This window comes from Rhamphochromis longiceps, linkage group LG5 (assembly GCF_057381845.1).
Source record: "Rhamphochromis longiceps isolate RC_006_pf linkage group LG5, R_longiceps_female_GT1.1, whole genome shotgun sequence".
Classification (NCBI taxonomy): domain Eukaryota; kingdom Metazoa; phylum Chordata; class Actinopteri; order Cichliformes; family Cichlidae; genus Rhamphochromis; species Rhamphochromis longiceps.
In genome coordinates, this window is record NC_140561.1 from 36,861,006 (window position 1) to 36,883,193 (window position 22,188).

The 22,188-nt window shown below is 39.2% G+C and overlaps 1 protein-coding gene across 2 annotated transcripts in view; it reads right to left on the reverse strand.

Annotated features, from left to right (window-relative positions):
• tox2 (TOX high mobility group box family member 2) overlaps positions 1-17,348 on the reverse strand; it is a 91,680-nt gene extending 74,332 nt beyond the window's left edge. For both annotated transcript variants that reach the window (XM_085407475.1, XM_085407473.1), the window contains exon 1: positions 16,782-17,348. In XM_085407475.1, coding sequence (XP_085263601.1) covers positions 16,782-16,874 — 93 coding nt within the window. In that variant the 5' untranslated portion in view covers positions 16,875-17,348. The remainder of the gene's footprint in view (positions 1-16,781) is intronic.
• Positions 17,349-22,188: the final 4,840 nt, after the last annotated feature.

The window sequence follows — 22,188 nt, forward strand, 5'->3', positions numbered from 1 at the left end:
AAGTAATCAGTGATCAAATGTCGCATGTTAAAGTCAGCCAGCCCAGACAGGAGGGAGTTAAGTCTCTTATCTCTCCTCCCCAGAAGAAATTCCAACTAGAGGCCTCGCTCTGCTGGTTTCCTGCCTTCTTGCCCAATGCCCTATTTTTACTCATTGGGGCTCTAGAATACCAGGGGCAGCTTTTTCCTTGTCACTAACATATTTCCTGCCATTCTCACTCTGACATTTCTCCCCTCAGCACGCTTCGCTCAAATCGTTCCCCCTCTTTATGGGTCATAACCTTTCATTCAGGGATGTTCATATTCAAATGTACCTGCTGAAGCCAGAGCTGCTGCACGCTCAACCATCATTCTGATAGGTCTTTTTTTTCCTGTTTTAAGTAGGTGTTAATTTCACATCTTTCTGAGTGCTGCCAGAGACAATCAGTTCCACTCTGCTGTCAGGCTGTCTGTAGCATACCAAGGTGAACGCACAGGAGCTTTGGTGCTTTAGACTTTTGATAAATAAAGTCAAACTGTTGTCTCTCGATTCAATTCAGTTCAGTTCAATTCGATTTTAGTGCCAAATCCCAACAATAGTTGCCTCAAGGCACTTTATACTGTAAAGTATAGACCCTACAATAAGACAGAAAAAAAACCCTACAGACCAGATAAGGTGAGACTATCTGTTCTATGCAATAACATAAAAGTGCACAGCAAATTTCCACATTCTCCTGACTCTTTTATCGAAAGAACTTATTTATTGAAACTCTGATCAGCTATTAACCTTTCACTACGACAATGCTACATTTTGACAGATCAAACTGTCCTGCCAAAGCTATAAATCAAGACAGATTTTATACTGGCTCCCCACTTTATTGAAGTGTTTCATAACCGTGACAAGATGAAGTCAAACGGTCTACTTCAGCCCATGGAACAAAATGCGAAGTGGAAGAGAATTCAAAGTAAGAGGCCTAAAATACAAGAATGAATGGCAGTTTAATGAACGCCCGGGGAGACATGATATCAGTGGCTGGCTCTTTCACAGGAGCTTTCATCCTATTCATACACCAACATAGTGGAAATGCAGGTGGATCGATGCTGGTTAAAAACACTAATGGCACATAAAGGGAGAACACTTAGCTACTGTGTTTCTTTCTCACCAAGGTCTGATCACTACTATTAATGGAATGCAGCTCTCAGTAAAGAATATCCAGCCAGCTACAGGTGAAAAAAAGGCCCATTGTCTGATTTTCAAGGCTACTCTTCTTGCAAACAGTGGCGCTGACATTCTAGATGAAGAGAGTTTGGCTCCTCATTCATATCTGCAGCAATAAATATGCTGATTTTCATTCAGTTGAGTGGGATATCATGAATCCAAGACGGTGGACACCTGTGCTCAAATCACACCGTCTTATTGTACTGCTTGTTTTTTGTCCCTTTACTGGCTGCATTTGTGAATACCAATATTATATCCCAGTAAGAGATAAATTGTATTGAATGGTTGCCAGGCTGCAGGAGAGAAGACTGCTCAGCTGACTAAAAGAGCAATTCTCCATTTTATCTCGCCATCATTGTGTGTGAATGTGCGTGCGTGTGCGTCTGTGTGTGGCTTAATGCCATCCCACAGATGTAAGTCTATACGTGCATATGTATGTTTCATTTTGACAAGAAGCAGAATGAGCCAGAGCTTGCTGCATGACTAGGCCATGTGAGGAAAAAGTTCACGTGATGCAGGCAAATACAGCCAGTCTTCAGCAGGATGGAAAGACTGTAATCAAACCATAAATCAGAAATCACTGAACTGCCATGCACCCAACCCTCTCCCTTTCACCCTCAGTTTAGTTACTGCCTCCTCTGCTCTGCAGAGCTCCCTGTATGTAATCTTATATACAGCCATGCACACAATGCTGGTAGAGGGGAAATGAAACGAAACATGCATAGAGGTTTCTATCATCTGAAGTTGGTGCAAGAATAAAGGTCATGTTCATACCTTAATTCTGAAATCAGCAGTCAGATATTAGGATTTTTTTTACAAGCATATGCAGTCCATATTTGTCTAGCCATGACTTTCGTAGTGAGCCACCTGGTGTGCTGTAATATCAGGCGAACAGTGGGGTCATTGTGAAGTAGCTGTGTGATATCAAGGAGAGCGACCCATTTAGAGCCCAGCTACAGAGCTGACAAGCTTCTGTTATGTCTAGGACATCTGGAGGGCTGGAGCCACTCACTCCACTGAACTCCATATACAACCCAATCCTTTCCAGAGTGGAAAAGATATGTGACATGATCATGGATATTTGACAAGCTCACCTATACAGTAGGTACTATTCAATCTGTTACGGAACCCTGAAAATTTGGAAGCGATTCAAAAAAAATGTATGATGCTGTTTGGCCCATCTTGCAAAGATTTTACAAGACTGGAATAAGGGCACAGTGTGATCCGCTGCTCAGCAAAAGTTTTCTGCAAAGATCAAGCGATCAAGGGAGAAGTTCTATCTCATTATTTAAATGAAAATTACTTTTTCAGTAGCTGATTCAATCTGGTGATGTTTAAAAGAGGTCTTGCATAATTTGCAAAATCACTTAAGCAGGAGAAATAGACTGTGGGAAGTAAAACTAAAGAACACCCAGTTAAAAAGAAATGTTACTATTCGTGTATCATACACAATGGTGTCCAAAACAACTGAGATTTGTCCAATGAAGCTGCAGCGTGCCGCATTATATAAACGAATACATGAATGCATAATGAGAGGCCAAAATGAGCCAAGGAAAGCACTCTGAACAAATCCCCCAGGGGAAAGGAAATTATTCCGAATAGACGAGGACACAATTCAAACAATATTGGTCGGAGAAACTTTTTTCTCTCGTTATTTAAAATCCATGCTTTAAATATAAAAACCAGAACTATCCTACATGCTCTGAGCGCACTTGAGCATTGAGATAAGGATTTTAATGGATCAGTTTTTTTTACTCATTTCAAAGCTTTGCTTTCATATTGTGGCCTGAGGTAAGATTGCTGAGATTATATACTGTATAAGCAAAATGCTAACTAACCTAATATATTTGATGGTTCAAATATGAGCATAATATGAGCATTTGCTCGCCACAGCTTGCACAACGCAACGCCAAAAAAGCTCTGATTATTTATACAATTCCACTGTCATTTCACTTTTTGTAGCTCAAACAATAATTCTGTATCATGAGGTAATTCATTTTTGTATGGCGAGGCAATTGGCTGCAAAGATTGAATCATCAACCCTTGTTTCATTTTCCACGTAATTAAATCAGCTATTGAAAAAAAATATGTAAGCTGGCATACGATTCAGGGAAAATTAGCATTTTTAATCACAGTACATTACTTTAATAACTCAATAAATCTGTGACAGCTGGAGCATCTGAGAATGTTGTCACAGCTACTTAGTTCTGCATTTGCAACTAATACAGGATGAGAATCAGCTCGAGAGAGACAGAGAGAGACCAAAATGAGAGAGTGGAGAGAAAAGAAATCCGGCTAAGTGGGACTGAGAGGATGATAATGCAGAGGAATAGGAACAAAAGCATGGCAGGTGAGGTGAACAGAGCCAGGAAGAAAAAAAACATCACTGCAGACTTTGGCACAAAACGGGGTTCGGCACTTGTCTTCCCTCGTTCAGTCATTAACCGTTAATCCCCAATTAGCTTATTTGTCGCCTCTATGCCATACATGAGACCTGCTTACTCTTCGTGTTGCTTTGTTGCTTTGGTATGTTTGTGCAGCTTAATGACTGTAGTTGCCAAATACACTAAATAAAGCTGAAGGACTACGGAAAATTTCATTTAATTATGAAAGGATGTCAGGAATGGGGGGATCATCTAAATGCAAACAGCACACAAGCAGGCTTGAATATAGTGTTTCTGACAGATTACTGGATAGTTTGTGAATTTTTTGCATGTGGTTCTCATCCTGCTTCCAGTGCAATTCAGTTGTCTTTTTCATTCAGTTAGAAACCTTTGCAAGAGGGATTTTATTTGTAAAAGATTATATTAAATGCACCAATATTATATAACCATATCAACAATACAACATTACACTTAATTAACTTTGTTATTGATTTATTGTTTTATATTAAAATGCTCATTTGTACTTTTACTTTTGGTTTTGGGAAACTAAAACACAGTGAGATAACTAAGAAAATCACCAAAACCTCAGATTTGAGAGGATAAATCCAGCAATCTAACTACTACTCAGTCATCAAAAATATTAGCCGTTTGTTATCTGTTGATTGTGCGATTGCTTAAGCAAGGTGGTGGGTGGAGTTCACTCAGTTGAACTGCACGACATTACTTGGTGGCAGTCAGCCTTCCTGGCCTCTGTTGGTTTTGTTTTGCTAGGGCTATCTTTAGTTTCCTTTTAGTTATATAAAACAAATGTATTTATAGCTACAGATGCTGTGTGGTCTCCAATCCATTGTCCAGCTTTGAGTATTGAACAATGCAGTAACATAAATAACAACTTTACCTGCAGCTTTTCCTTTTAACAAAGTGAATTTTAGTGTTTGAAAAGCATACAAATCCCCAGAAATTCTCACTCTGAGCTGTCTTGACAAGTACTTTTCTATATAGTGTTAGAAACATGTTGCCTAGTGTGCAATCACACTGTGGTAAGAACATGTAGAACAACGACTATAATGAAAATAACAGTGAGTGTCAGCAGGTGCATAAGCACAAATGAAAGTGAGAGCTGGTGTCATGTCAGCACGTGCATGCTTGGGAAAAGGAACTGCCTCATCTTGCTCGCATGTTTATATGGAACAGTGACAATGTGCTGTCCAGGTCCACTTATTTTATTATTTTTATTCAGTGTAAGTTTACAAAATTGCTCAACAAGCTCTTTTTTTCTCTGCCTGCCAGATAAAGATTTATCTTTCAATCGCTTCCTCTCTCTAGAACGTGTTTGTTTTGTAGTTGATTGCACAATCGCAGGGCTGCAACAGTAGAAACCTACTTTTTATAGCTTTACAGTATGTTCCTGAGTCCAGATTTTCTCAAATACACACACACACACACACACACAAATACATGTTTTCCCAGAAATGTATCTAAGACAACAACAACAAAAAGCCTTTGCATTCAGAGGCATATGAAAGCATTATGGCAAAGAGTCAATGCCCTACAGGTGTATTGGCATATCTGTGCCCGTTTCCTCTATCTTTGCAGTTCCATTGAGGAGCCTTGTTTCCACTGATACCCAGCCGTTTGATTCACTTAGCAGGCTTTGTCGTGTGCATGCTGGATTAAGCCTTAAAAAAACAGCCTGAGCACATACACACATGCATGAGCAAGAGCCATTAGCACAACAGTGGTAGACCCCACTAATTAGCTCATCAGCTCAGCACCTCTCTGCCTCGCTTCACAGATCTGGTTTCAAAGTACACTTTCCAAAAGTGTCATAGTGCTAAAACGATGGCATTATGGCATTGGACATATGAGTATATTTCCATGGGCTCTCTGGGGATAAGCTGCAACACAGACAAAAAAAATCGACTCTGTGACCACTAAAATAGCACCCAAAGAAGCTAAGTTGATTTGACAGAACACGTACAAGAAAAAGCTATTATAACGCCATGTCAGGCTGATTTTGTAAGAATGGCTCCGCTGGGCAGCTCGATCCATTTGCAGATCAGGGAACAGTGGATCAGAAGCGGCTGGATTTTTATAATACTCCACAACAAACACACAACAACCTAACAAACCTAACAGCTCACACTCTCCTTGTGGTTCTTCACTCTGACCCTCCCTCCCTTCCTCTCTCTCTTTTCCTCTTGAAAGTTAACAGTGCACGTACCAATAATCTTTTTATTTTTATCTTTGAGGTTTATGCTGCTTTTGCGGTCATTTGAAGAGGTGGAAGATCATGTTGCACACCGTGAGTGCTAAAACAATCTCAAATGTCAATTGCTTTTGCTCTTCGTAACTAAAGGAGAAGAAATGATAACACGGTTATCACAGTTTCTCTTTTTCACTCAGTTACTCGTTAAAGATTCAAATTATTAAAACCTAAAAACTTGTTTTTCAGAAACGGAGTAATGTCTAGTGTAAACTGGGGCGGTAAATTATGTGAGAACATTTGCTACCATGACATTTATGGTTTATTATATTTGCCAAAAATTGCAGTTCCTCAATTTCACAGCATATTTATGTGCTTATCATGTTCAAATTATGCAATTCGGAAATATCTCTTTCACCACAGACTGATTACTTTGTGAAGCCTACTAGGAGTGTTTGTGTAAAGTAAACACCAGTTTTGCACAGTGTCCTGTGTTGACTGGGACCAACAACTCTGCTTCACATGTCACCATGTATATAACATTATTACAAAGTCTGCTGCTGCTCAGTGGCCTTGTGGTTTCTGATATGGCAAAGCTAGTGAAATGGCAGAGAAGCCAATCTACACTTTATAACTCAACCACACATCAATAATAGAAAAAAATAGATTACAGTAAATCCATGGTTCAAAAGCTGCATACCTTTGAAATGTCAAAGGGGAAACCACAACGGATAACTCATCTCAAAACTCATTTCAACTGCTCAATGCAAGCTGTATTACAAATATTCAACAGCTTACTGTTCCCTCCAGGTATTTTTCAGCAAAACACTCTATACATTTTCATTTGCAAAGAGAAAAAAAAAAAGAAATGTATTTTTTCACTGGCAAGCAGCCAAACCAATTTAATTACATTCCAAATGGGCACAATCTCCACAGAGCAACCAGCTCATGTTGTATTTTTCAAACTTCAACAGCCTCCTTGACTTTCTTGGAGTAATTGAAATCTTCCACTCTTCCACCCTCGTCATTATGCTGAGCAGCAGAAAGTACAACAAACCAAACCAAAAGGAACAAGGAGATCTGGCGCTCAGAACGAGACGCTTTAGCCAATTTGTAACTTCATCAGCACGTCTTGATACAGTTTCTCCTGAAGTCAATTAAAAGAACACTAGATGGTGTATACCTAAAAGAACTGACACCTTCCTCCTGCCAAAAATACGGTGATTAACCCATGAATGGTGTCAGCATATCCTGGGGAAAGTACGATGGGAGGTGGCTATTTCCATTTTGGATAAATTCCTCCAGCCAGATTCAAAAAGACTCTTTTTTCATTAATTACTTATCAGAATGCAATAATTCTGCATCTAAGGATGCAAGTCTTTGTAAACAACAGTCTACGGTGCCAAGAGGTAAAGTTAAACAACAAAAAAACCAACACAACAACAGTAATTACAAATACAACTCGAGATAACAAGACAATTTGGATTCAGATATTTTTTTCTTTTAAAAATGTTTCAGATAGTTTTTGTTTTTTATTTTCATCACTGCAGCGATGCTGAAAACATTTCCAATTAATGTTTCAGCCCTTGATTAAACATCAAAAGATGCCTTAAAAGAGCTTACTGGCAAATTATTTAAAGTCTCTTGGGAATTATTTTTTTATTATTATCATGTTTTTTTTTATTTTTTTGAATGCTTAGAGAAACTATAATCTCAGAGATGTTTTCTATTCTACCCCCTGGGTGATTACAAAATGGCAGGCAAATAAATCATCACACTGGCGGTATCTGCGGATGTCTGTGTACTCTACAACTGAGAAAAAGGTCCTGAGGTGACCAAAGTACCTGGCATGGTATCAGACCTGCTATGCTATGTTTTCCTTAGTTTGTCAAATAATTGCCAGCAATCTTCAAGAATTACATAAATAACAAATAGAAACATATTTTCCATTTGCTGTGAATGGAGATACTCAAATAATAAATATAAAGTAATTTAAGCAATTTTTTTTTAATGATATCTACGCTCACTTAACCAGAGGTCTCTCTCTCCTTAGCTCGCTTTCTCTGTCACTAAATCTGTCTGAGATCCCAGCCACAAGCAAGTGCCTTTGTGTCAAAGATTAAGTGAAACCAGGAGTGCCAGCAATGCCGCGTTTGCACTGTGAACACACTCAGTCTCAGCTGCACCAACACATCAGAGTACTCAGACATAAACAGCTACTGTAGATCAAAAATAAGCTAAGGTTAAAAAACTTTCATAAATGTAAATCTGTTATCTATTTATTTAATCTATTATATAGTACATATATTAAAAGCAAGTGTATAAGCAATGCCAAATAAGACTTGGCACTACTTGAGAAATGCATTTGCATCTGCATTTTACTACAGGGTGGCTCCTGTGTAAGATTAAGTGTTTTTACTACATAAAATTGTCACTGAAAATGATTGGGTAGCAAAGTCAGGCTATCAACACACAGAGAATATAATTCCTGGAAAGTGAGGCAATACTACAATGAAAACATTATGAACAAAGCCCAACAGTGCCAGAGGTGGTTTACAAGACAGAGGCAAAAAGAGGCCTTGGGGGCACTGTGGGTTTGTAGTGATAGGGAGGGGAATCTCACACACACTTGGCTCAGGGAGGCACAGAAACAAATGGCACATGGTGGACGACCAATCGCTGGTGGTCTAACCAGCTGACTAACTTCCGGTGCAACCCATAAGTGACTCAGTAATGATTTACTGACAAGTCAAAGGTTTTTAAAAACAAATTTAAAAGACTGTCTTTTGGATACATTTTACTACAAATCATTTGAATATAATAACAGTGATCGCACATCAGCTGCTAATGCTAAGCTGCTCATAGTATCAGTTACAGTGATCTGTGGCTTGAAATGTTGCTACATAACAACACATTTCTGTGGTCTATGAGCTCACATTTGCACTTGTGTTTATTTGTGTGATGTGACTGCATGCAAGAACGTCTACTTGCAAGAGAGTGTATGTCTTTGAGTGTCTCTCAGTGGTCCTGTGGTCTTTGAGTGTGGACCTGAACCAGCCGTCTCTAGTTCTGTTTGCACAGGACATGCCTCAGGAAGCTAAGACAACTGTTCGTGTTTGCCCAGGCTTGCGAACCCGACAGCTGCATTCTTTGACACTCTGTTTATAAGTGTTTTTATACATTTAGCCTATGGAATCTGTTGGATCATGCCATTCTTGCTGACCTTTTCTAAAGAAACACCCATCAGAAGGAGAAAGGAGGACTATAACGCCAACGAATAAATCATTGGCCAACTCTAACAAGTACATTCTTCCTGACTTTCCTGTTCCTGTCTCCATTAACACAACAAATCTTTATTACAACCAGCACTGAGTCAACAGTGATAATTTACCATCTAACAAAAAAGCAAGAAAAAAAATCGAATCATTCCATTAAATAGCGATTTGGAGCCTTAACAGACTAAACTAAGGATGTTAGAAACACCACATCTAGACCTGTTCTGTCATAATTTGCACGCTCTGACCTCTCAAGATCCCCCAAATCGCTCTTACCCATTCTCCTTTTACTCTTTCTTCTCCTTGGTGTTTCATTTCCTGCCCATCAGCCTTAGTCTTCCACCATTTCAGCTACAGCCTTTACTGGCAAAAAAGTCACGACAGTACCAAAACATATGCTATAACACAACATTCCTATAGAGATGAAATGAAAAACAAATTAGTGGATGAACTCTAAGACGTTTGGAGAGTGGCGAGTGTGAAAGTGAGAGATGATGAGATCCGTCTGTGCTTATTTGAAATGTTGATATGGTTTTCTCGTACAATGGTTACGCTAATTTATGTACCAAAGCCTGCTTTACACAAATCTGCCAAGTCCAATAACTGTGCTCATAATCTCCAGCATCTAGAATAATCACTTTGTGGTCTATTTGTTTATGAATGAAATGAAGCAATTATCCTAATGAAGATCAGCTTTCTTGCTGGGGGAATTGTAGAATTTCAGCACAATGAAAATGTTTTGTCTTTGTTGCATCCATGTTGGCATGCTGATTCCTTAATCATAAAACAATGGGAACAACCCAAATTTTATTGTATGATAATTAGGAACATGCTATTCACAGTTGGGATTCTAAAACTGTAGCAACGAAAAACTGAACTACGCACTTCCTGACCTGAAGTCTAAACCACATGCATGTGGATGCTGCTAAATGTCAGCAACAAGTTTGGCTGTTGCTATTGGCGAACCAAAAACATACATTTGCACAGCAAGAGATCAAAAGTTACTAATGGCTCATTTTTATAATAAAAAGCCTTCTACGCAACAGCTTTTATGACACTCACTACTATGTTTGCCATACTTATCTCTGCTGAAGCATGTTACATTTGTTTTGTCTACAGAAATACAGAGACCTCACTCAACAGACATAAAAGTGCAACTCGACTTAAAGAATGAGCCTTCAAGTTCAACAAAGAATGAATCAAGGGTTGTATTTCTTTTTCTGCAGTGCTGATGGAAAGCAGATGAATCTGCTCTGAAATGCTACTGTAGCACACTGAAATACTGTCAGCTTTCCCTTCCCGTCAGCACAGTGAGCAAAGAACAGGGCACAGAAATAGTTAAATAAATCAGATAAAGGAGATCTTTCTCCCTCTTTTTGCTTCCCTCTCACACACACACGCACACACGCACAGACATTCTTTAGTGAAATCCATCAATCAGCATTTCATGCAGTTTGGGTTTGAACCACACCAAATGCACTAAAACAATAAACGTCTGTCTTTCAAGTCGCTATCTGGACTGGAACACATCTGGTGGCAAGGCTCATTTTGGTTTCCACATCGTTGAATGACATTACAGACTCAATGGCGAGCTGAAAAATAAAGTACCCCTAAAAATCTCTCTCCAGTTTCCCTCCACCTACAGACCCTTCTCTTTCTTTATGCACACACCAACCTTCTTCCCCCCTCCCTTCACTAACCAGCTAACCTCTCAAATGCTATTCCACCACCCATCCCCCAACCAATCAAGAAGTGAATATAAAGCAGCACAAGGAAACTGGGCTGCAGGAGGGAGGTGATAGGGGGGGAGAGACAGCCAGTCAAGGCAATTGCTACTGAGAAACCAGTGGCCTCCTGAGGTGAAGACAGTTTAAAATGCCTTGCCACACTGGACTTGACTTTACACAAGTCACAAGTGCATGATGCACACACCCAACAGCCAGCTGAGGAGCCAAGAGTCAAGCCTGACTGTTGTATTTTGGTTTCAAGGGGCTGTGACGATAATTAGGGTTAATGTGATTTAATGAGGGGCACGAGTTGAACCGGGGCTCGGCCGATTCACTTCGTAATCAACGTCAAGATTGAAATTACTCTGACACCTTATGATGCGGCTGTGTTTCGCAGTAACTTACAGCTTGTCATGCACGTCACCCAGGCTGAAAACTTAATATCAGCCTCACTCTAAAAGCAGTCTGCTGATAAACTTACTGAATGATAGATTACAGGCTGATAACAGCGCAGAAATTACTCGAAATGCAATAGTATATCTCTAAAGTATATTGGGAGGAGTTTAAAAAATACACTGTCATGATTCAATTCTTGGTAATATAATCAATCATCAACATAAATAGCCTGTTTCTATGGACCTCGGTGATTAAGTAGATAACGAGGCAGGATAAACTATAGAATCTATTTTCAGCCATACATGACTTATGACCCTCTTAACACCTCTAGTAGCTCTGAGTCATGTCTGGTCTAGATTATAAAGTACAGAGCACTGGAGTGCTGTGAGTCTGGTTGACTTCTCTATCTTGTAGGTTAAACTCGAGTCCATCGTGGTAAATCCCTGTAATGGATAGCTGTATCCCCTTATTTGCTCTCTGTACAGACAATAGCTGTCCTTAAAATACCCCATGAAATCCAAGGCAGATACAGCTATAGAATAGAAACTACAGTATCACTGATGTGGCGAGATTGGGGCTTTTTCTTGTGATGCAACTATACTGTAACATAGAAACATAGCTAAACAGACATGAAGCCAAACGAGGAAGCTTGGGTTCTGCGTGTAACACACTTTTGGATTTAACTCAGATGAAAAATGCAGTCGTACCTCTATTTCGCTTTATTGTGTTTCAAAACAAAACCATCACACTCCTACTGTAACAGTCCATGCACACAACACAATCTAAGCCCCACTGCTCCAGAGAATAACACTGTAGCTACTTATGATTAACTCAAAGACACAATCAGCCCCAGGCGATCCAGCTTCCCTCCATAACCTTTTGACATTGCTGCTGGGAAGGTAAATGAGAGAAGAAGTTAGACACAGCGAGGGGGGTGGGGGTGGGGATGTGGGGAGACAGAAAGACTTCATTATGAATACAGCCAGGAAGTGGTTAGACCAAAAAATAAAAAATTAAAAAATAAAACAAGAGAACTTTACAATAAAGACAGTTTAGTGATTTTTAAATCCAAAACATAGCCTTAATTCCATGTGCCGACTGCCAGTAACTGCATTATAACAGCAAACTCGCCACTTGTAGTTCCAGCAACACAGACTGCATTTTTCCCTCTGGTGTGCATGCGAGCCATGCATGGGTTAACATTTTCCCAGTGAGAATAGTTGGGATATTGCAACTCGGACTGGCCAGTCAGCAGAATGTTATGAATGGGCACAATGAAAAACCCCAAGTCCATGCTGTCGACCCAAGAATGCTTGCCTCCATGTAATTAACTTCGCTCTGTGTACAGAATGAGGTACTGCTGAAATAACTCTTCTTATTTCTGTTTCTATTACTGTCATGTTTTCAAGAGGGGGAAAAAAATCACATTCTGAGAATTCAAATGGAAAATATTTTTGCCTGTCCATACTTTGAAGTATCCTGTGACTAATACAGTGATTTGGATAGCACTGGAAATGGAACGAACCACTTAAAAAGGGGTGGTACGTGCTCTGCAAAAGCTGGCCTCATTGCTTTTCGAGTGGATGAATGTCAGCTAATGGTAATGTGTATTCGTGTAGTGATGTAAAATAGGGCATAAGATTAAACATAAGATAAATGTATAAATGAGGTATACCTTAAAACCTGTTTCATACATACAGCTCACCTCAAAGTGTTTTAGCAATTAGATTTGCACTTTGCACGCATGCAAATATACGCACACGTGCACGCATTTAGCCCTAAATAAAATCTCTAAATAACTGATAGTGAGTTGGAACAGACTGCAACTATGTAAAGAGTAACATCTGCAAACCATCGAATTATAAACCTACAGTATAACTACAGTATAATTACACGAGAGGCTCCCTCTTGGGCACTGTGTTGTTAGAGGGAAAAGGGATGAGGGGAAAGTGGAACATCTACAGTAATCTATCCAACTTCATTTCACCGGAGTGATTCTGCCTCGGGGTATGCACAAGTCATAATGCATTTGACAAATAGTCTCCCACTAAAACAGGCATTTGCGAAGAAGTGGCCTTCAGCGCTGGTATACACAGCTGAGTGTACACTGAACAAACAAGCCTCCCACTCAGCGAGGAAAGATACAGAGAGGCTTCAAAAAGATTAGGAGAAATCTTGGGCGAAAAGTAAAGATGACTCACAGTGATTGTGCAAGTGCAGGACAATGCAAGTTGGATGGAGTTGAGAAGAGCAACAGAGCCGTGGGGTTCTTAACAAAACACAAATCGATGCTTTTCTCATGTGTTGTTCTTTGCATTGTTCTGAAATACGGGCGCACAGGTTGTTTTTACAATGAATTGCAGAGAATCATCATAACGGTTTTAAAGAATATCTTTATCCTTTTGGTTTTTGAGCGTGAACTTGACTGAAAAACAAAACTAAAGCATAACCTTCTGATTAAATATTTGGGTGATGCTTACATTCTCTTGTCAGTTTGTTAGCATTAATGTAGTCATCAGTCATGCAATAAATCCTACCTTCAGATTACAGTGCTCAGTTTTAGTTCTTACAGTTGTTTTAAAGAGGTGTTGATTTAACACAGTGACTACAGTATTTAGGTTGCAGTGCTAGCTATATATACTGACTACACTGTATTCTGCCCATCCCATTTATAACACAGAAGAAAAGGCCAAATAATGAAAACACCTATGATGAGGTTCCTGGAAGTTAGCTCATGTAACATATTTTAACAAAAACTGAGCACTGTAACCTTCCTGAAGGCAATCTGTGCTGCAAGAATGTTTTATTGCATCTGTTTTAACAACCTGTCCCTGAATAAAAGCATTACATTAACAATCTTTCCTTCCTCTGCTTCTGATTTCTAAAAAAAAGTAGAAAAATAGAGTAGAGATCTGATCATTGTGTGTGCACACAATTTACAGTCATTCACACAAAGCTTAACAGTCACCCTCAGAAATAGATTTGACTTTACACCACTAGAACAGGAAGCCATACACTTTTTTATATGTGAACTGTCCCACTTTGTATTATGTGCACTTCCTGGTTGGTGTATTTAATACTGTACTGTAATGCATAATTACACGAGTGATTGTCAAACAAGCTGTATATATATATATATATATATCGGTGTGAATGTCTTCAGGAGGCCACGTTTGGGAGTTTTGTGCCTATTTGAAAACATGCAGCTCTTAACATTGCTTAGAATTATGTTTGCAATTTACCATGGAAAAATTAAAAAAAAAAAAATCAACAGCAATGACTAACTGTCTTGTGAATCTGACTTTAAGAAAAAAAGAAATCAGCTTCCTCACTTGCTGATTGAAGTGGCATTAAACAGCTGCGGTGCTTCTAATACTGAGCCACTCCAGCAGGTCAACTCCATACTTGTGAATTCAAGGCGCCAGTAAGATGAACTATTGCCAAAAATGTCTTATAAAGATCCTGTATCATTATTCAACAGTTACGTGTAGAAGCAGGAGTACAGTGCAGATAATGTGTCGCTTTACATCATGGTCACAGCTGTTACTTTAGTAATGACAATGTTATATGATTCTGTCCTTGAAACTCAAACCTGCTCCTTACCGGGCCAACAGCCTCTACGCTTGCTGAATCATGATAACCAATACAGTTCATTGTGTTAATACTACAAGAGCTGGGACGCAGCCTCAGTCAGAAACAACAAGGTCCTACTGTGATCTTCAGTAGATAGCACATCTGCAGCTACTCTGTCTGCCTACAGTGTATGTGTTTAGCTAACCGCACACACACACAATTATACAACTTTTTCAAAATCACAAAAAGATTACAAAAGTACTTCTATCTGAATTCTGCTTCTAGTGATAGACTAAATTAATGTGTAAAACAAAATCGAGCTATAACTATGAACACTTCATTTGGATTTTAAAGACTGATGTTGATGTCCCAGTGAGTCAGGAGTTGAGGAATAACTGCAATCCTTGTAAACCATTCGCGTATTGTGATTCAAATCTCTCTCCAAGTATGTGAGTGTTGGTGTAGAAGAGTGTGTCCACAGGCAGCTAACCGCATGTGTTGGACATGTATACATACAGGTGACTGTGTGCATGAACAGGATAGATTAACAATTCAAATATTGTACTGAGCTATAATGTTTCACTTTGTCATCAGCAAAAGCTAACTGCCTGCTGGCTTTCTTCCAGGTGCTAAGGCAAGCAAACCAATGTGAATGGCTGGGGGTATACTGCCTTCTTCTAGTTCTGCTCAATAGTTACTGGTAAATGTTTACACAAGTTTTACCTTGACCACCGCAGTAAAAGAAACTTGGCTCATTACTTGCAACTTGTAACCTTGGACTATTAAGTAGGTCTGTATGTACATTTCTCACTTGTAGATGCCAAACATTTTTCTGCAAGGAAAAGAATCTGCAATGGTGTCCACCATGGACAGAGTGCAAGAGTAAAAAGCTTCTCTCTTTACTGTAGGCCCAACATCGACAGGATATCAATAACCACATAATTCAAGAAGAAATTGGAAAATCCAAAACGCACTACTGCAGATGCAGCCTTTTCTTTCCTTTCTTTCAAAGAGCCTGTTTTCAGAGATAGATAATCCATGACAGGTGTTAGCACTTCAAGTTGTTCAATAAACGCTTCTTTTACTACTGAATCGTGCGTACAACGCAGTTAATTTTTCCAGCACTTCTTATCAGTGTTAATGTAAACACAAAAGCTAATATAATAATCAAACTTTAACCAAACACGGAAGGCTTCTTTTAAAGGCAAAGGCGAATAATCATTTCTAAAAAGTTATTATGCGCACAATGATGTGGTTGAATTTTTGTCCATACAGGTGTTGATAACCAAGCATGCCAAAATATACTAGTGATTAGTACTAATGGAAAGTATCTTACCGAGCAATAATGCAAAATAAAACAGACGAAAATGCCAAATCACGCTGCAACATGTAGAAGTATAGTCTTAACCAATACGCATAGCATGCTCTCATATTTCAACGCAATGCTGATAATTGTATTTCGGAATAATAGTGCACTGGCCCTGTAAAGTAGCTGGAAAGTGTATTTCCGCAGTTAATTCTGAAGCATTTAGATCATATAGAAAACATTCTGGCGGTCTATATATATTAGAAGACAAGAAAAAAATGCACACGTTCATTTTGTCCATTTGTCAGTTTTGGTTGTTGAAAGCAATCACCAGCTCCTCCGGTGCGCCAGATAAAGTGGTGCGCTCCAACTCTGCTCACAGGACATCCACAGCACAACGCAGCCCCAGTTTATTCACACTAACACACAAGCGATTTGAAATTAAACGCCACCTCACGTGCACGATCTCAAAGCAGGTGTCCTTTTTAGCAAAGTTTATGAGTCCAAATACATTAAAGAAATACAACGAAGTTGACGGGGAAATGCAGCCTGTCACTCACTGATCCCGAGGGAACCAAAAGTGCAGCACTTGTCACTAGAGGTCTTCAAACAGCGTGCCTGAAAAAATACGACCCGTCTGCCACCATGCGTATTCAATATACATCATGAAACTTATGGCTGCACATCTGACCGACTAAAGTAACCGTAAACGTTTACCTTGTTGGAATGGTAATAGTCCAAACCGGAGTCAGTCGGTAGCGTACATGAACCCACGCTTGAAGGGGGAGCTGGATAAAATCTGACGTCCATCTCAGAGTCCGCAAGACTGACGGCATGAAAACGTAGCTCCCAAAAAAAAACCTGTGCGACTTCTCTCTCTCCTGCACACACACACACTCACACACACTCACTCACACACGTCTCTCTCCCTCTCTTTTTTTTCTTTTGTGTATCAAACCGAACAAAAAAGTAGTACGAGAAGATGTTCAGTCTTTATATCCGTCCTACAGTTACTTCGGCCCTAACTGCACGCTGATGCTCTCATATATAACATCCCTATAAAGTTCACTTGGAAAGAGGGGGGAAAGAAAAGACAGATGCCCGCCTCAGTAATCTCTGAAACTAGGAAGCTAAACAGTGTAGTTGTTTGACAGCGAAACAAGCCGGGCGTGCTGCAGGTGAAGAAATGATCTTGTCTACGGTTTCTCCCAAAACGCCCGCTCTCCGTTCCTCGTTTCCAGACGCGCTGTAGCTTTGTCATGTGGGAGCGCTCTGATCCATCCATGCGTTCCCGTCCACTCAGCAACTGCTAGGCTGCGACCTCTACCGGTCAGAGGAGGACAGGCGAGAAGAGGGGCAGTGGGGCTGGGAGGATTGACGAGGTATAGTGAAGAATAAGTCTTTATTAGTGAGTTTAAGTGACCCTCAGATAGTGGGCCAACGACAGCCTCTCTGCGTGGTCGTGAGAGCATCACAAGTTGATTTAACACTGGGGTGTGGGCATTTGGCTGATTCAAAGAGCTGTAGAAATGTTTAGTTTTTTTGTGAAATCTCTTTGAAATGATCAAATCAGCTCTTACACAGGCTCTGTTCATCTTTTAAAAAATGGCTAAACATCTAATCTTTACTATTTAATTAATTTTAGTGTAATAACACTATATCTGACAGACACAGAAAATACAAATGCATTCAATTCAATAGGAATTTAAAGCTTTATGTTATATTTTCATGAAAACATGAATTTATGCTTTGAGATTCCTGATATGACCCTGAATTTAAATGACGTACTTGGTATGATGTGCAGCCTAATGCTGCCATAATTTGGACCATAAAGTTCACGGTGAATCTCATTAACTTTTTCACTTCACTTCATTATTTAAATGTTGTTTACAGCAGTTTTGTCATATAAATAAAAAATATTGTTATGTATTTTGATGCATTTCAGTGAGTCGGCAGCCAGTGGAATACATCTCACTTATAAATAAAGGAATCTCTGTATCTCTGTGTATCTTCTTCGCATTTCACAACTGTTCATCCGTCCAATTTCAAACTCGGGAGTTTTATCTCAGTGGACCACAGAAGCCATGTGGATGGTCAGTGGTCTCATATTGTGGTCTCATTTATCATCTACCTATTGCTAGGTAATGGGAAAATACTTGACCTCACATATGATGTCACAAATCTCCCTTCTGTGAAGAAACCAGATCACCACTAATGTGGCACATCAGATAATAGAAGACTAGAAGTCCCAACTTTGCTGAGGGGAAAACAGTTCTCACCTGATTTTGTATAGTCTGAAGGTGCAAAATAAATATATGCTTAAAGGCTTCCATCTACTGGATTGGAAACCTTAGCTGGGAAATGGGACAATATGTTGGTTTTTTTGTTGTTGTTGTCTTTATAAGCCACCAAACAGTAAAATTAATCATTTTATGGGACAAAATTTGATAGAGGTCATAAGACATTGGGTATCATTGAGACTTGGAAAACTATTGTATCTTGACACTTGTTGTTTTTTCTGATCATTTAATATGCCAGGGTTATCTGGTGTGTTGGTTTTTGTAATTTAATAATGCTGTTGAAAGTTTGACAGTATTTAGGTTGTGTTACAGTGGAATGTAGATCATTCAGAAATCTGTGAGTTGGTTTTTGATGCCTTAGCTAACTATAGTAGCTGGCTAACTATGGAGTCATGGCTATGCAGAGATAGAGTGCTAAAATCATTCTCTGACACAGCAAAACCTAACATTTTTAGCCACTTTAAGGTATTTTACTGGTGTCAGGCATCTGTTGCATTGTGTAGGGATAAATGTTTTCCCCTCCACCTGACCTGATTTTCTCACTATGGCGATATAAATTGTTGCTCTAATTTTGACCCTTGAATTCACACACATAATCACATTCACACACAGCTGGACAAATAGAAAACATGCTCACACAGCAGTCAACACAGCATGATGCACACACAGAACAACCATAGCTTTAGCGAGGTACAGATAAGAAAAAATAACCTTGCTCCCAGCCAAATGTGTATTTTTACAAATGGGATGAAGTGGTGTTGTGTGCTCAGTCTTATGGCTATGTGCAATTTATTCTTGCGTTCTTGCGCAAAGTGTGTATTTTTTCTCTCACTTTGAGAGTGTGTTTATGTTAACCAAGCTGCCATTGTTATCCCAGTGGGTGACTTTTTGGCCCCCTCAGGACTCTGCCCATGTCCATGTTGCTAACACACGGCATGGTGGCTCTGGCCCTGGGGTTTGAGCCTGCGTTAATACCAGGCACAGATGGGTTGCACCATGGGCTTGCTGTTGCAGTCTGCCATCAGCTGCCAGCTCAGGCTGTCCTGACTCCAATCTCATAAGGTTAACTGTCACAAGGATACTGATTTCTTCCAATTCTGTACCTCTGTGTTGGATTCCTCTCTGCCTGTCTCTCACTTTCTCTCTCACCGTTACTCGTTCGCTCAGTCGCTTGCTTTTACAGCAGAGGATACAGTACACAGGGTTATCTGGCACATGAGGACTCATGCCTTCATTGGAAAAGAATGCGTGTAGTTTTTTTGCATTACAGCCTTACGTGAAACAGAACAGTGAAGGACTCATGCCATATATTAGGAAAATGGGTGATTAAAAAAATAAGTAGTGGAAGAAATCGGGTAAGTGGAAAAAAGTGCAAGCGAAGGATGCCGGTAAAAATCGAGATGAGGAGAAATTAATGTGTGGTGGAGGGGCACAGAGAATGGTGTAACATGTAAATAAAAGGGAGATGACACACAACTGAGGCATAGTCAGGAAAACTTTAACATTCAAGGACAAAAACTTTCCAGTGTAAAATGCAAATCGTGTCATCCAGCTTACCCTCTATTCATCCATTCAGCACAATAGTGGCACAAACATTTTTATTGCCACGGTAAGAGCTCCTGCTAGCATCAGGAAATGAGAGGAAAAAATAAAACATTAGTTTCCATTAAGGGTTATAACCTTGCTTGTACTTCGATGATGTCAGGAGCGCTGGTTTAATAACTTTATCTGAGCTGTAGTCATTTTACTTTTCATAAATTGATAACTAATTTTTCAATGCAGAAATATAACATTTAGATGAAAATGACTTTAAGACCTCAATAATTTTCCTTTTTAAATAAAGCAGTAAAAGACCTCACTGATGTTTGCAGTGCTTCGTGCTAAACGCAAGCAATCAACTTTGGAGAGAAAACATTCGTTTTTCGGTAATTGACGTACAGTTTCACTTAAAAATAAAGCACTTACTGATAAGAGGCAGAAGACAAAGACGAAAACACTTTCTTCTTTTTCTACTCTGCCCCTCAGATCTCTCCGCTTCCATTTAAGTGAGGTTTTAATTTTTCTTCCAGATAGAAATGTGCACTGATTATCAACAATTGCTGCTTTGCTGTTTTTTAAGTAAATGTTTAACTCACATATATCACAAGGTTCCCTAAAGAACACAAAAAGTGGACTCAAAATTAACTGTGACTTACTAAAATATCACAAAAAGTAGCAACTTTCTACCTTGTGCAATATTAAACCTCTAAAAAAACAAATTATCAGTTATGTTGATGCAGCACATGTTTACCATCATCAGCTTTTCAGGGTTATTTGTTGACTTTGGACTGACATGTTCTAAGCGGATTCTTACAAAAAAAAATGTGATCAAAAGTGGGGGTTTTCCTATAACAATTCACCTATATTCTTTGATGATGTTTAAAGATCAGTTGCAAATTCAAACGGCAAAGACAGTGACTGAATTTTAAATGACCTGGTTAGAATTCTAAGACTGTCAGTATGAGAGAAAGCAAAAAGACAAAGACAACAAAGTACAGAAACAAAAGGTGATTCATCAGTTCCAAATGTGAGTCAATTTGCTAGATTCTGTAACTACAGGGAGAATTTGACAGTGTGTCAGTGAGAAATGTTCTAACAAGGATGCATAATTTTGCTATTTATTGGCATTATCCAGTGACTGCAACCTAAATGACTATATGCTAGGTTATTTGCATTTATAGCAGCTTAGCAGCAACGGGAAATATGTTACACATAAACCATTCAAGCCTATTAAAGAAGTCACTGCTGAAAACAACAAAAAAAAAAAAACCATACCTTACTTATTTACAATGTAAAAATAGACTGGTTTAATCACAAGACCACTCAAAAGGAAATGGTTTGGGTTAAAATAATCACCTTGTTAAGGTTAGGGTACCTCGGTCATCGTTCTTACTGTTTAAGTATTTGCAGGCCCCTAATTTCTCTTTTCAGAATCTACTTGATGAAATTTAAATGCTTTAATTTCCAAAAAAACCTTCTCATATTGTACATTGCTGCATCACCTCTTTTCACCCTCTCGCTAACAGAATGGGGAATAAAACCACAACAAGTCAGCTGGCCTTATCTGGACTTAGTGCAGGCAGCTGTTCATTCATTCTCTGTTTGAGGGTATGCCAAGCTAGCCTATAGGCAAAAATGTGCCCGTTTGTTAGACAGTGACGTAGATAAGTGACAGATAACATTTGCTACAGTTTCACCACAGCTGACTTTGAAGTTCATTTTCTCTCATCTGCTGGATGTGTGTTACTCAACATCAACTGTATATAAACCAGTGGAATGGTATTTTCCTTGAGTAACAATGTTATCGACGCATTGCTTTTTACCATTTAAAGACACATTTTCCATTGCTGACAAACAATTTAAAACAGGAAACAAACTCTCCAGTGCTAAAGTTCAGTGTGTCACCAACCCATTCAGTGATTAGTGCTTTTGTTTCAGTGTGGACTGTAGTGTGTTTTACACAAGCTCTTTTCAACCCAAAGATGATAATTACTTTGAATAATAAACCTTTTTTCAAACTACATGGCTCCTAATGCATCAAAATGAAACCCAAACTAACGATAATGGATGGAGATCAGTGAATAAGATGAAAAATGCCTGGTTTGTAACAAAAAAATCCTCTAGACACTGTACCTCCGGAGGTTGTACCGTACATTAAATTCACCATTTCTTAAGTGGCCTTCTCCTCCTCCTACACAAGAGAACACACATTAGCCTACTCTTTCATCTGTAACAAATAAGCAGAGTTATGCAAGTGTTATTTAATGTCACTATAATAAGAGCTT